General features: G+C 41.3%; 1 protein-coding gene across 2 annotated transcripts in view; it reads left to right on the forward strand.

Annotated features, from left to right (window-relative positions):
• BMX (BMX non-receptor tyrosine kinase) overlaps nucleotides 1–14448 on the forward strand; it is a 31842-nt gene extending 17394 nt beyond the window's left edge. Inside the window, exons 9-19 of one of the 2 annotated variants that reach the window (XM_063351580.1) lie at nucleotides 20–79; nucleotides 812–866; nucleotides 2448–2527; nucleotides 3667–3794; nucleotides 4206–4280; nucleotides 5024–5195; nucleotides 6115–6331; nucleotides 9164–9228; nucleotides 10176–10294; nucleotides 12262–12419; nucleotides 13394–14448. In XM_063351580.1, coding sequence (XP_063207650.1) covers nucleotides 20–79; nucleotides 812–866; nucleotides 2448–2527; nucleotides 3667–3794; nucleotides 4206–4280; nucleotides 5024–5195; nucleotides 6115–6331; nucleotides 9164–9228; nucleotides 10176–10294; nucleotides 12262–12419; nucleotides 13394–13468 — 1204 coding nt within the window. In that variant the 3' untranslated portion in view covers nucleotides 13469–14448. The remainder of the gene's footprint in view (nucleotides 1–19; nucleotides 80–811; nucleotides 867–2447; nucleotides 2528–3666; nucleotides 3795–4205; nucleotides 4281–5023; nucleotides 5196–6114; nucleotides 6332–9163; nucleotides 9229–10175; nucleotides 10295–12261; nucleotides 12420–13393) is intronic. The other variant, XM_063351655.1, reaches the window with a different exon arrangement.
• Nucleotides 14449–16180: the final 1732 nt, after the last annotated feature.

Below are 16180 nucleotides of genomic sequence, written 5' to 3' on the forward strand. Positions count from 1 at the left end.
TCACGTTTTATCTTTTCAGGGAAAACTCCAGTGTCAGTGAACAGACATTGGCAGAAGAGCAGAGTATTGCTAATCATGAGTGAGTACATAGAATACGTCTTTATGAGAACCAAAAGATTCTTTGGGCGGAGATTGTCTTTCCACTTCACAAATCCACTATATCTAGGGCAATGGTATCCTACTTATGGCTGTTATAATAATATAGTAATTATAGATATTGTCATCAGCAAGATCACTGCTCAGGGACTTCCAAAGGTGTGAATGTATTTGCTTTCAGACAAAAAAGTCATTTAGACAGATCAATCTTGTACGCCAATAAAAGGGATGCTTCATAAAAGTGAACTGCTATTAAAAGGACTTGATTGGAACTCCCTGAACTGATCTGACAGAGCGTGCTTGGCTTGTTTCCTCCCTTTGGGATCTCTCAGTTTACTTAAATACTATAACAACCAGAAGGTTCAAGGTTAGAGGAGAATTAAGCACGTCCCAGCTTTTAGGGAGACAGCTGTGTTATGGTCTGCAGGAGGCAGAGCAAACTACTTCTGATAGGGCTCCTGCCAGAGCTTTAGGGCAGCAGGATCCTCCTCTAAAGAGATAATGTAAAAAGTCAGAGACACAGAGTGGGCACGGATGTTTCAGGACAAGGACACCCACTGGATGAGAGGAAGCAGACGGACAAGTCCCAAGTCTACCCTCTGGCTTTTAAAAGCAGTTTTGAAAATATTTATTATGGCTGGCATTTTTCACGTGTCTGCTGTGCCCTATTCAGAAATCAGCCCGTCAATAATAAGCCCAATATTTCTCTTTGCAGCTGGTATGCTGGTAATATCTCCCGTGCCCAGTGTGAGCAGCTGCTCCGTCAGAAGGTCCTACATATCCTTTATCACTTGTATATGAAGAACCATGGAAATGTTTCTGTGTCTGTTGTCTTTGCTATACTGTGTAGCTAGAGGATGCTGATGCTCTTTAAATAGCTGTAGTATTAGAGAGTGCTAGAAACTCTTGTGCTAACTTAGTGTTGATAAACAGATCTCAAAAAATGTCTGGATGCATAAGTGATACACCTCTAAAATAGGCTTGGAACAAAGCCACACTGAGTGCATTTCCCCTCAAAGCTCTGCTTTTAGATTTTACCTCTGGGCCTGTGTTGTTTGCTCCAGGGTGGCTCTTTCTGCAGGTCAGTCTAGAGGAATTCTCCGTGATGGTTTTACTATATACAAATGTGGAGTAAAAGAAATTCACCCAGACAAGCAGACCACCCCGACCAAACTCCAAGGCTATGCCCACCGAGCATTGGCTGGGCACAGCTGACTAGGAGCAAGGATGGATACCACCATAGGACTAGTCAGGTGTACAAGTCTTTGCAGGATACGAGCGCAGAAGGGCTTGTCCATGTATCTCGCTGGAGGAGAGGCAGCCTCAGCTGTGCTTCGTGCGTGGGTGTGCTGTGTAAACAAGTTCTCTCCTCATGTTTTGCTGCTTTCTCACAGCCTGTCTCCTTGGCGCTTAGCCACTAACTACTTTGACATAACCGGACCCTTTGGGAGCCTTGGCTCAGTGTCCTTTCCCTTAGACCCCCACCATAGGTTTCAGGAATGAAATTAAAGTGTGGCAGATCACTGGAGAAAGACTGAAGAATGTCCCATTCCCAAAAGGTGCTGGATACTCCAGACTCCAGTTAATTTTAAGGGGACATGAAATTTCCTTTGAACTTCACAGCAATGGCCCTTGGCCTGTATGTGAGGTTCCAATGTCTTCTTTCATCCCCACAATAGCCATTCCTAGTACATTAGAGGTGTAGCTGCTAAATGAACTCTGAAAACCAGAATTTCCAGCCCAGTATGGTAAACCATTAACAGAAGTAAAAGCGGATGGTGAAAGTTAGGACTGGAATGCCACGTAAAGGCTAAAAATAGTCCAAATATAATAGAGTGCAGCAAAAATCTTTTTACTTATTCAGTAATGCAGAAATACTTTGGCAACAGAAAATACATCAATCTAGTGCATTATGTAAAGGAACTGAGTGTGGTGGATAGAGCTCTAATTCAGATGGGATGCATGTGGCAGTGTTTCGGTACCATGTACTACCTCGGGAGGTGGACATGCAGAAGGAGATGGGGTTAACAACTCCCCATCTCCCCAGCTATAAATCTTTATCTGTGCACCAAAACAAAATTGCAGATTATTTGCTTCGTGTCTGGGCTGGGGTAAAACTCACCTGATTTACAGTGGGATACCACAACCAGCTACCTAGACCCCCTTTCTAGTGGAGAGAAAGAAATATTTCTAAGGCATAATTCATCTTATCCTAATGCAGTCCTTAAAGAAGGTCCGATGAATCATGTCTCCTTCTATACGTTGTGGACATTACAGTGTAAAAGCCTAAAGTTCACTGAAATGAATCCCAATATCATTGTTCCTTGTAACTATTTTTTTTTTTAAATTAGGGGAAAGAAGGTGCTTTTATGGTTCGGAAATCTAGCCAAGCAGGAATGTATACTGTGTCTGTATTCAGCAAGGTTTCTGAGTGAGTATCCAAAGAATATGTATAATTTCTATGAACATGCTGTGGGCATGCTGCTTGGTGTCACTGGTCAACAAAAAATTCTCTACATTGTGTTAAAGGTGAACCTCGGGCACGTTCAGGTCATATGAGTTACCTGAACTCATATATGTCCCTGGGTCCCTGAATGGGAAAAAACTCATGGGTTGAGATAAAGACAGTTTAATAGAACAATAGCAGAAAAGGGAAAATAACAATAACAATAATAATAATGGTAAAATAATATACAAGATAAAGTAATACAGCACAAATCACTCTCACCACCCAGTGAATTGGTCGCCCAGCCCATCCCAAACAGTGATTGTGGATTCCGGCCCCCCAGGCAACCCCCATTTATATACTGAGCATGATGTCTATGGTATGGAATATTCTACTGGCCATTCCATTGTTCTGTCTATGCTTCTTCTCAGCTTCTATGGGAAGCTGAAAAAAAGTTGTTGAATAGAATAAACATCACCTAGCAACAACTAAACAAATATGCATTATTGACATTCCTTTCACACCAAATCTGAAACACAGGAACCACTAGAAAGAGAGTTAACCCTATCCCAGCTGAAACCAGATCAGTCTCAAGAGTGAAAGAGAAGGAAGGGAAGGGGAAGGGGAAGGGGAAGGGGAAAGGGAAAGGGAAAGGGAAAGGGAAAGGGAAAGGGAAAGGGAAAGGGAAAGGGAAAGGGAAAGGGAAAGGGAAAGGGAAAGGGAAAGGGAAAGGGAAAGGGAAAGGGAAAGGGAAAGGGAAAGGGAAGGGAAAGGAAATGTGTTCAAAATTCAATGTAGAAATATTGCAAGGGCAGTATATGAAAGTCTTTTGCTCCAGATGTAACTGTTGAGAGACAAGTACTAACCATCAGACTACATTAGAGTATGCAGCAGAAGTCTCCACCGTGCTAGAAGCCTGTACTACACAGCCAGCAGTTGTAAAGGGGGGAAAAACGGGACTGAAGCAAAATTAACAGTCTTCCTGGTGGCACCTACTACATATTTTGTTATTTGGCCAGCTGATGTGTTGCGGTTCATGCAGCAACGGACTAATCTATTAACGGGTGGGCTGGAAGGCCTTTTGCGAAGCTTTGAATTATACAGCACTTTGTGATGTTTTTCAGAAGTAAAAAAGGAACAGTAAAACATTACCATGTGCACAAAACTCCTGACAACAAGTATTACCTCGCTGAAAATTACTGTTTTGAATCAATTCCCAAGCTTATACACTACCATCAGCACAACTCAGCCGGTAATCCTATATGTTCTTTCTACTTGATTGACTTTGGCCTAGGCTTCTGGACTTTTCAGAGTCATGGTGAATCTCTTCCGATACTGAATGCTCTACATACTGAAACATCTTTTGGGAGAATTTGGGTGGAACTTGATCTAACATATTCACAATCAATATAGTTGCTTTCCTTTGCCGTACAATGCTTTTTGGTATTGTACTACCTCCTCTTGCAATAGCTTTGCTGGACTAGCCCTTAAGCACAGAAAATTTTCAATTTTGTGTCATGATGCAGCAGATGCTGAATATTGAATATTGAATATCTGTCGTTATCTGGATGCTTGTAATATGACAGGTTGAGGGAGCTATTAGTTTCCCTGTATTTTCTTTGATTTCAGAAGACTCGTGACCTTTAACAGGTTTTCTTTGTAGGTATGGTGACAAGACTGCGGCATGCGGTATCTACACAAGTAAATAAAGTCCCAACCACAGCTTCATTAGGAAATGGTATGAAGATAACTTTCCTTTTTGAAATTGATGTCTGTCTTGGTCACCAAGAAAAGAATAACCAGGAAATCATGATTCTTATTGCTTTCAGGCTTGCAGGAGGTTACACAGGATCTTTAAGCTCACTGTTTCATGGCCACTTCCATTTGTCCACAGAGGAGGCAATGTGAGAATTTGGGAAGGATGGTCTTTCAGTCAATAGCTCCTCCTGTGGTTTCTTCTTGTCCACTATAGCATTGAGACTTTATGGTTCTGTGAAATAGGGTATCCCTTCCTACAAGTGCATCTAGTCCACATCCAGGGCAAGGTGAATGCAAAGGCATTTTATATCAACTTTTATGTTGTGCCCTTTTTAAGGCATTTTATGTCAAGTTTTATCAACAGTGCAAGACCTCTCATGCTTCCTTCCCCAGTACATCCAAGTCATGGCCATTCTTTCCCTTTTCCACATTACCTGGCACAGTAATACTTGTTCTTCAATCCCCTACGTGAAAATATATCATTATATATATGCATAAATCTTTCTTAAAAGTATTTATAATGCTTAAAATTTAGGAGTAGCAACCAGCACTTGTAGAAGTGTAGTCTCCTTCCATTACTCAAACACAAAGCCAAGAGACAGGTATGTTGCTTCAGTGCTGCACGGTTCTGCAACCCTCTAGAGAAAACAACATCATTGCATGTGTGGGATACCATGTCTGCATTATTTTTTTTTGCTAAAGGAATTTCTTTTGTCCCACTAGGAATCTGGGAGCTGAAACGAGAAGAAATTGTCCTGCTCAGAGAGCTAGGGAGTGGTCAGTTTGGAGTGGTGTATCTGGGAAAGTGGAAGAGACAATACGATGTGGCCATAAAGATGATTAAAGAGGGAGCAATGTCAGAAGACGAATTCATAGAAGAAGCTCAGACCATGATGTAAGCTATGGCATTGCTTAATTATTTGGAAATAATGATCTTTCCAAACATTAATCGGTAATGTATAGCACACACAGGAAAGAGAATTTCCTCTTAAAAATAGCATTAAGTAGTGTTGAGTACCTTAGGCACAAGCTAAATAGGTACCCACACAGGATATGTGAAGTATTACCAAAGGAACTTCAGAAAGGTTGATAGGGTCATCTACAAAGTTTTCAGTTAACATCTCTTCCACAACTTCAGAGGTTCCATCTATGTCACTTAAAACTATGTTTCATTAGCATATATACAGAAACAGCTAAAAAGCTGTTCCTGCCATCCTGCAGGTAGGAATGAGACAGATTAATAACTGAGAAATGCCAGAAATGTGAACTAGACTTGAAGTTTAGTGTCTGACTCCAAAGAGGTAAAGATGTTAGACTTTCCAGTGAAATTCCATGACATGATAATTGAAGCCAGTAATTCAAGAATATTTTGGATATCTCGTAACCTGGAGGAAGGGACTACATTCCTGTCAGTTAACTAGCTGATATGATCAGGATTCTCCATCTGAAAATTTTGCAACATGATTTTAGCAGAAAATCTTAAGACCTAAGGTCCCCCACCAACTCAGATCTATTTTCTCCCACCAAGAAAGTTGCACTTTTGTGCTGCTAAATTGCTAAATCCTATTTCAAATTTGACTATAAAATTGTCATTTCATCAATACTGAGTCTTCTTTTGATTGTCAATACTGAGTTTCAAAGTAATAGGCAGAAGGACGCCCACTTCTTCTTGAAAAAGAATATTTAAAGTCTGAGATGGGACTGTATCCAGTCTCTTTTTCAGTACCTTGTATTAATATTTGAAGAACAAAACCTACAGAAATGCACAATCATGTCTATTTATTATTTGATTATTTTATCTTTCTTTATTTCAGGAAACTTAACCATCCCAAACTTGTTAGACTGTATGGTGTATGCTCAAAATCATATCCCATCTATCTAGTGACGGAATACATGCCTAATGGCTGTCTGCTTAGCTACCTAAGGAGTCATGGGAAGGAACTACAGCCCCTTCAGCTCCTGGAAATATGTTATGATGTTTGTGATGCTATGGCATTTCTGGAGAGCTGTCAGTTCATACATCGAGATTTGGTAAGCTACCCCATGGGAGAAGTGGAACAGGAAAGGTAAAGGGATGACATAAAAGGCCAGGCAGTCCTACCCCTCAGGATCAGCCACAGCTGCACCGCCTCTGTTGGCACTCACCCCAAAAAGCAGTGTGGTCTGCTGAGCAGAGACACCCAGAGACGCTCAATACAAGGCAGCTCTGTACAAGTAAAGCATTAAAGCTCCATGTAAACAGCACTGCCCACAAGCTAATATCACGGAATCACGGAATTTCAGAGTTGGAAGGGACCTCTAGAGGTCATCTAGTCCAACTCCCCTGCTGAAGCAGGATTGCCTAGAGCACATCACTCAGGACTGCATCCAGGCGAGTCTTGAAAATCTCCAGAGAAGGGGACTCCACAACCTCCCTGGGCAGCCTGTTCCAGTGCTCTGTCACCCTCACCATAAAAAAGTTTGTCCGTGTATTTGAACGGAACTTCCTATGTTCCAGCTTGTGCCCATTACCCCTCATCCTGTTACTGGGAACCATGGAAAAGAGTCTGGCTCCATCCTCCTTAAACCCACCCTTTAGATACTTGTAAACATTAATAAGGTCCCCCCGCAGCCTTCTCTTCTCCAGGCTAAAGAGTCCCAGCTCTCTCAGCCTTTCCTCAGAAGGGAGATGCTCCAAGCCCTCAATCATATTTGTTGCCCTACGCTGGACTCTCTCCAGTAGTTCCCTGTCTCTCTTGAACTGGGGAGCCCAGAACTGGACACAATACTCCAGTTGTGGCCTCACCAGTGCAGAGTAGAGGGGGAGAATGACCTCTCTTGACCTGCTGGCCACACTCTTCCCTACGCAGCCCAGAATTCTGTTGGCCTTCTTGGCCTTGACAAGGGCACATTGCTTGCTCATGGATAATTTACTGTCTACCAAGACCCCCAGATCCTTTTCTTCAGAGCTGCTTTCCAGCAGGTCCACCCCTAACCTATACTGGTGCCTGACATTCTTCCTCCCCGGGTGCAGGACCCTACACTTGTCCTTGTTGAACCTCATTAGGTTCTTCTCTGCCCAGCTCTCCAGCCTGTCTAGGTCACACTGGTTGGCAGCACGGCCCTCTGGGGTGTCAGCCACCCCTCCCAGTTTGGTATCATCAGCGAACTTCCTGAGGATACACTCTGTCCCCTCGTCCAGGTCATTGACAAATACGTTAAACAATACTGGTCCAAGTATTGACCCCTGGGGGACAGCACTGGTTACAGGCCTCCAACTCGACCCTGCTCCATTAATCACAGCCCTCTGAGTCCTGTCACGCAGGCAGCTCTCAACCCACTTCACTGTCCCCTCGTCTAGTCCACACTTCCTCAGTTTCCTAAGGAGGATGTTATGAGAGACAGCGTCAAAAGCCTAATATGTTCTGCTTCGGAGTTGAACTGACAGACTTACAGCCCTGCATACTGCCCTGCCCACATTTACGGGCTCTAGCCTCAAGGATTGATGCATCACTCAGCGGCACAGACCTCCAGTTGTAAAATTAGTCCACTGAAGTAAAGGGTTCTGTCCAATGGTGCTGTAGTTCTCCAGGAGAAAGAGGTGAAATATTAAAGACTTGGGACACTTAGACTGTTTTTAATGATTTATCCATTTGGGAACTATTTCTTTTATAAAATAAGTGTGAACACTACTAGGATAAACTGGAATTTACTCTGGTGTATTGCAAGCAGGAGCAGAACTTGAAAGTCTGCTGCTGCCTAGCTCTTTTAAATACATTTATCTGCCAGTTTTCAAGCAAGTATTTCAAGTTGCTTTTAATAAGATGATCAGTGCTTTCAAGGACTTAGACCCAAAGTTTATGCAAAACTTAGCTTTCTAGAATACTGGCATAAGTCTTTGGGGAAATAAGCTGTTATTTTATTGGCCTACTAAAAGTGAGCCTATCCAGATTTCTGGTGTATTGCACTTCACAGTCAGTAGCAGTATTTTGCCTTCTAGCTCTAGACGAAAATGTGTTGGAAAAATTGTGACAATTTCTGTTACATATTTGCTTCATTTTCTAATAGGGGTGTGGTCTTCTCAGGTAGCATTTTAAATGTCTTGTTGATGCTTTCAAAGAATTATCTTTATGCATAAATAAAGTTGTTATCTCACCAGTTTTCACACCCCGATTCAGAAATCACAAATATCAGACAGCTTAGGTAGCAGAATTCAAGTTGTAAATATAAAGTCAGTTTCCCAAAACCTGGCTGTACACCATGGGAAAACAGAAGTAAAACTTGAGCTTGATTTCAGGTTGAAGACTGTAGGTGCAAACTCTATCAGAGAAATTAATAAACATGCGGGCAGAGTATACAGCCTTAGATAAATGTTATCAAGTGATCATCTGCAGAACTAGGCTTATATTGAACTTTTCATAAAACAGGCTGTTTAAATCACCTTTCATTGCTCCACTCTGTTTATAGTGTATTGCAAATAATCCAATCAATGTTTTTCACTTTTTGATGTCTTGGTAAATTCTGAGACTACTGAAAAAGACCCTGGAGTAGGACACAATTTGAAAGACAGGGTTTAGTTTCTGGATCTGTTGCTATTTTTCTAGGTGAATGTTTGTTTCTCACCTCTGTTTCCTCAATGTCCTTATTCATAAAGCTGGGATAATGGTAAAGAATGTTTTACGATCAATAGTCAGAAAGCGAAATAAGAGAGCTACTTACTGTTCCCTTACAGTTCCAAACTTAATTGCTTCAATCAAAGAATGCCATTATTCACTGAAATGCTAGAGGATATAAATTATTATTAACAAATTACCAAGGCATGACATTATTTGCTTCTTTTTATATTTTTTTCCACTCATCTCTTTTCTCATTTCTCTACTAAAGGCTGCTAGGAACTGTTTGGTTGACAGCAATCTTACTGTGAAAGTATCTGACTTTGGGATGACTAGGTAAGTAAAAGAATTGGGAGCCTTGTGAAGCTATTATGTTAGTGTATTTACAGTTTATTGGCACTGATCAGGTAGCAACTTCCTGTTAGGAAAGTTAAGCCACAGGGAGCGATACAGCTCTTTGTGTCTCCTTTCCATTAATGACCATAAGCTGTTATGGGGTCAGAATAAAGTCATTCTGCTGTCTCAAAAAGTTAAGGCTTAAAGGCCGGAGTTCACTAGTCGGGTCTGTTAAAGAAATCTCAGAGTTTACTTTGTGTACAAGTAATTTGTACACAAATTTGTACATTAGCCCCCCTCCTTCTCCCTGCAAATTTGGGGGCCAGCCATCTTAATCAGCAGCCTCAATGGAGAGAAGCATCTGAGGATGAGCAGCATAGAGAACATGTCCCCCGAGAAGAGACTGAGGTAGTCTGGTGAAGAGGAGTCTAAGAGGGGATCTAAAAGCTGCCTACAGCTACTTACAGTTACAAAGCTGATGGGGCCAAATAAGTCTTATCAATGCCAGGTGATATAACAGCAGACACACTGTAGCTCAGGAAGTTCAAGCTGGACAGTAAGAGAAGTTGACTCCCCAGGAGGATGGTGGAACAGTGAAACATGCCTGTCAGGGAGGCTACGACATTGCAGTCTTTGGAGGCTTTAAAGACTTGGGTACACAGAGCCATGGCTGACCTGACCTACTGTTGGGAGTAATCCTATTTGAGCAGGGGGCTGGGCTAGATGGCCTTACAACAGGCACTTCTATGATTCTGCATTATTTCTCTAATAAGTTGATAGCAGTGATCTGTTCTATAGATTATAGCTAATACCCCTAGCAAGCATCCTTTGGAAATCTGGGATTCTGCCCAGGCTTTTTTTAGGAACCTTGTGATACACAAGGAAGAAGCAGTAAATAGCATTTCACTGTAACTCTGTTAAACCCAAGTTTGGTTCTTGCCTTGTAGGTATGTTCTGGATGACCTGTATATAAGTTCACTAGGAACCAAGTTTCCAGTGAAGTGGTCAGCACCAGAAGTTTTTCATTACACCAAATTTAGCAGCAAGTCAGATGTGTGGGCCTTTGGTATGTATGGAATTTGACATATAAATATGTATATATGCCATTACATTTGGGTTTCCTCCGCTTACTAAGCAGAAATGCTAGACATTAAGACACTGAAGGAATGTACAAAGCAGTTACAGCTTATGTTCTTGTTTAATATTTTTATGCATCCAAGCCCGATCCCCTTTGGATTTTTTTAGCCCCACTGTTTTTCTTTTAGGCCCGTAGAAACTCTGCCTGCTCCCCATTTGCTGTATACCTGTTTAATATGGTAAAGTGAACTGTTGGCAGCGGAGATCAAACGGTATCTTTGGCGTGTCTAGGCCGTAAATCAGTTCTGCCCGAGTCAAAAGAGCTTTTTTGTTAGTTGCAGAGGTCAGAGTGCGCTCTGTGCCTAAGCCAGCTGCGGAAGAGGGTCTGGGTGAGCTGGGACTCTGTATCTCAGCAAAAATAAGATGCATTTGCAGATCACTTTCTACCCAGGAATCTCAAACATTTGAACTTCTACTTCAGTGGTTTTCAAGCTCTGATTTTCAAATCCCTGGAGTCTGTTCAGTGTTTCTAAAAGTCCGCAAAACTTGTCAAAGGAAAGGGAGCCTTTTGTGAACGGGCTTAAATTACACTTACATGGGTTTGGTCCTCCAGTAGGAAAATTTTGGCGGCTGTCAAGCTAATGAAAGATTGGCAACCCACTGTTCTTGACATTGAACAATGATGAATAAAGCAGACCAAAGTGTTTCCAAATGCTGGGCTGCTTCTTATCTTTAACTTCTGCTAGTCTCTGAACTAGAGACTCTGGCAGAGAAACAGCTCGCTCATGCCCTTTACAAGTTGTTTATAATATATACAATTAAATCAGGACTTGGATTTTCTGCTGTTACCTTTTCTTTTTGCTCTTATCAATGAAATCCTGGCTCCAGGCTTTATTGTCGTTAACTTCAATATTGTCATTCACTTCAGTGAGAAACCTTATTTTTCCTTAGAAGGTCATTTCTCATTTTAACACTTTCCATTGATGCAGTGGAAGCAAGGGGAGAGTGGGATCCATCAGTTCTTGTTTGGTTGTTTTAAACTAATGAAACTTCAAAGAGCTAAAGAACTGAACTGATGTATTCATATCCCAAAGCAGGTGTCAGAGAACAAATAATCTTTTTACTAATGTTTTCATTAGGGAAAGCGGGGATTCAGGTACCATTTTATTCTGATCCCACTGTGACACAAGAATGCCCCAGCCTTCAAGCTGGAGGGAAGTCAAAGGTCCAATAAATCTATTTCACAAAAAAAATCTTTGCCGCCAGTATTATATACCATTGTGAAATAAATATTTCACAATTATTTTTTTACTTTACAGTTGGCACAATTATCACATATGTTCAGTTGCGCAAAAACTGTTTCTTGCAATGCTATCATTATGAATTAATTATTATGATATTATCCAGTGTTTCTATTGCTTCAGTGTAATCCAGTTCTTATAGGCATGTATAGATAACACTATAAAGCGTTTAGAAATCTTTCTGATACCAAAGGAGTATATGTCCCACTCACTTCACAAAATCAGTAAAAATTTTCTTATGATTTACTCTACAAAAACAAGAGATACCTCTAGCTGTCATTTTGTTTTTCCTTCCCTTTCTCTCCCTCTCTGTTTACAGACACACACAGCTAAGGGGATGTTTGTATGTATTTTGTAAAAACTACAATCTGTGGATTGTTATGTCTTAGGTTTTGTCCTTTATTGCCCACATTAAATATATTTTATAACTAATTGTATAATCTAACTTCACCTTCTACTAGTGTAGAAGTTGTTTTACATTTGGGTACAGAATCACACTTGTCAGTCATCTCCATGCTTTTCTTTGGACAATATTCTCTGTGAAGAGTCTGATTGCTCACATGTTGCATGTGTCTCTTGTTCCAGGAAAAAGGGGTTATCTTGCATTTCTTGACTTTCATTTCTTGTCTTCCATTGTCGTGAATATTTTTTGCAGGTATCTTAATGTGGGAGGTGTTCACTTTGGGAAAGCAGCCCTATGAGCTTTATGACAACATCCAGGTGATTGAGAAAGTGACGCAAGGATACAGACTTTATAGGCCACAACTAGTTTCCGACGTCATCTACCAGATAATGTACAACTGCTGGCATGAGGTATGTATATCTGCACATGCAAACTGGAGAAAACAAAATAATAGGGGTCACTAGGAGCCGCTGTTGATAGACCAACTAATGTTCATAGTGGAAAATATCTCTTATAAAAGCCATTGCTTATGTGTAGTACTTTCTATATAGCAGTCTAGTTCAGGACATTGTTAGTACAGGGAACAGGGCGTAAAGGAAGATTGCCTCCCTTCTTCTCAAAAATACCCTTCAACGTCAACATAAGATACAGAGTGAGATTCTTCTCACCCAGTTTTAATGGTTTAAAATTTGGGTGCTGAGCTAAGCTGATTGTCTACATCCTTTCCATAATTACAGGATCATTACTGGTACCTCTCCATGCTCGTTTATTCTTTCTGTCTTAGCCACCACAGAATAAAAGGTATCTGCTTTCATGCATAGAGGTCTTAACTAATTTTGTTAGACCTCTACCTTTTTAGATATCTAATGTTGCTTGAAATAATCCCTCTGTTAGAATGGGAAGGATGTGTTACCCCATCTGTGAGTCCCCTAGGAATTGTAAGTCAAATGCTGATCATGCTCATTTTATTTTGAGAGATCAGTGTCTGCGGTGCCAAGAATTACCCTGATTTGTTGTTCTTCTTCGTCTAAATTTTAGTCAGCTGTCTGCGGATGTGATTTGTTTCTCACCAGCAACAAAGAACTGTTTGGCACATTACTGGTGATACCATGAAATGACAGTGATTTGGGATTTTTTTAGAGATAATTGTCAGAAAAATGAGGAAAAAAAACTTATATTTGAGGACATGTTAATGCAAAGAAAGAAGATTACACTATCACAACATAAGAAAGATATTAAAAGTAACTTCAATTTTCTTTGCCTCATAAGCATCACTGTCTCTACGAATTTCTGCATGCTAAAATCAAGAAACACTAATGCAAATTACAGTTCTTGAGTGATTTCAAAATTAAATAACCATACCCATCATCTTTGCTTCATTTAGCTACCAGAAAAGCGCCCTGCCTTTTTTCAGCTCTTGTCATTTTTTGAGGCACTGAGAGAAGACAGCAGAGCTTGAAAAGGAAGATTCATAAACAGATGACTGTTCACGCTGGTTCCATATCACCTGTCTTCTGTACAAGAGCTAAATCTGAAATCTGCCTGACATTAGCCCCCCCTGTTATTCTGTATATTAGTGTTCTTCTCATTTAATCAGGGAGTTGACCAAGACGTGTATGGAAAAAGCTTTTGTGACACTCTGCGGGTGACAGAATTTGGAAGGATACTGCGGAAGAATATAATTCATTTTGTTAGCATCGTCTCAAAGGATTTCTCAGACACTGAGATATATATACCAACTGCGTACTCTCCTTCAGTGCGTCCAAGCTGTCACTATTTGGCCTTAACTGGAAATGTAAACCGGGAAATATATGCTTGTTAGGTTTTCTGATTATCATAACTCATCTGAATGTGTTTTTTCTTTATAATCACTCGAAGCTGACACCTGAAGTCAAATTTAGAATTGCTGCAAGTGGCAGCAACATAAATCGTTATAGTCTCACTTTCAATTATTTAGAAATTACTGATGGTAAAATATTATATCAGTTTGCTTACCAGTACTATTGACTTTAGTTTGGGCCCTCGGGGTGTATGCTTGATTTGGAATTTATTCCAAGCTACCTATCTGAGATATCTGCAACTTAGCAACATATGAGGTGTTTACTAGACTGTTATTGCTTCCTCCTAAAGGTAAAAAGGGAGAAAAAAAAAAAATTCAATGCAGAATTCCATAGCCATTGCAATCGTAAATGGTAAATTTGCTGATCTCTATAAAACCTGAAGAGCAAAGATTTTAAGGGAATTGAAAATGCTATTAGTATAGTTGCTTAGCCAAATATTTTCCTGCTGAGGAGCTGAAATTTGGCTCCTGATGCTATCAGTGAGTTCTTAAATAAGAGCACCCAACTTTCAAATGTGCATAGCACTACACGAATTAATGCTAACTTCAGTAAGTCTAGAGATACCAAATACATCTGAAGCTACATAACTATAACAGAGGAGTCTAAACTCAGACACTGACATTTGTAAAATGCTGATCTAATACGTATCAAAGGGGTTTTAAAATAAAGTAAGGTCTGGAAAAAATAAAAAATCCTCTCCTCTCCTTGTATTTGAGGTAGTTCAGTGGGTGATGCCTCTGAGACTCCAAGCGACGCCTGCTCCCCCGTTCCCTGGTGGAGCTGGCCCAGCCCTAGTGGGGAGCCCTCTGCAGCTCCAGTTTGAGCCTACCTGAACCTAAGGAGCAAGAAACGCAGGGTGCGGACATGTGGGGAGAGGGGAGGGGAGAAAAAAATGAAGGTGTCTGGGCAGCCAGAGGCTCTGGCGCCGGTGCTTGTTGACGTTGCCTGGTCCCACCACTGGAAGCTGGCTAGCAGAGCGCATCCCTGTCTGCCTGGGGAGCTGTGCGCCTGTTTGGGGGAAAGCAGCATTTGGGGTCATGATGTGGGGATCTGCACAGGCCTGGGGGGGCCATGGGAGGCTGCACGTGAGGGAGATGTAGGGCATGGTGTGGTGCTGCCTGTGCATCAAGCTGGGGCAAGGAGTGCTGATCCAGGGAAAGGGTCTGGGAGGAGCGCTGGCACGGGTGAAATATGAGAGGAAGGTGGACACCCCGGCACAGAGGGTGTGAGGGACTGTTGGGGGTAGTGCATGCGGCTGAGCTTTTCAATATAAACATGGTCTTTTTATTTCTGTTCTTCCGACATCCTGCTATATTTTTCTAAGTGGTTTTATGTGTTGACAATTGTGAATGGTGTTTTTTGATTCATAGCACAGCTTTTAAGACGAATTGCTTTGAAATGAAAGCTTTGCCTTAATGGAAGTGTTAATCTTAACAACAGATCTGAAGACGGCTGGCATGACTAATTACATTACTTGATTGTTTCCGGCTTTGCCATTCCCTTTCTCTGTTACTGCACAGTAAGTGGGAAGTTCACATAGAGTTGAATTATTTATCTTAAAGGTTCAGCTAAAGTACTAAGTTTGGGGATGTTATGACAATGGGATATGTGGTGTAGGTAGGCAACTGAAAGAAAAATGATTTTAATTCTTTTATATTCTTGCCTAGTTTGCAGTTAATCAGTATCATCTGCCTACCATTTTGAACTGTCTCAGTTAAGGGTCTTGTCTCTTAAATAGGAAATGAGTGTGGAGCACTAGGAAAGCGTTTAATGAGCTCAGAGACTCCAGCTGTATTTTTCAGATATATGTTTGACTGCTTTTTACAGTTTCTGATAATTTTGGACTTCAAGAGTCTGTGCATTTGCTGAATGTTTTTCATGCAGGCTCGTGTTTGCCACTGGTCTTTGTCAGAGTGCAGGACTGAGTAGACACCTCGTGCTTTCAGTCACCCTGGTGTGCAGAGAACAACTGCACCGGCATGGTGGCAGGTCTGGCAAGGGACGTACAAGACATAAAATCATAGAAACGCTGGCTGGAAGGGACCTGTGGGCGTCATCTAGCCAAACTTCTCCCTCAGAGTGGGACTGTCCCCACTACTTGATCAGCCATACCTTTGTCTACCTGAGCCCTGAACACTTTTAAAGGTGGAGATCCCACAGCCTCTCCCACAGCATGGAATAGGCAATTTGTGCCAGTGCTGCACTACCCTTCTTGTGAACAGCTTTTCTTTTGCACGTGCAACCTGAACCTTCCAAGCCTCAGTCTACTGTTCCCTGTATGTAACGGTGCAATTTGTATTTGTAGTATGCAGCATTTGTAATAGTAGAGG

The sequence above is a fragment of the Chroicocephalus ridibundus genome, chromosome 1, assembly GCF_963924245.1.
Source record: "Chroicocephalus ridibundus chromosome 1, bChrRid1.1, whole genome shotgun sequence".
Lineage (NCBI taxonomy): Eukaryota > Metazoa > Chordata > Aves > Charadriiformes > Laridae > Chroicocephalus > Chroicocephalus ridibundus.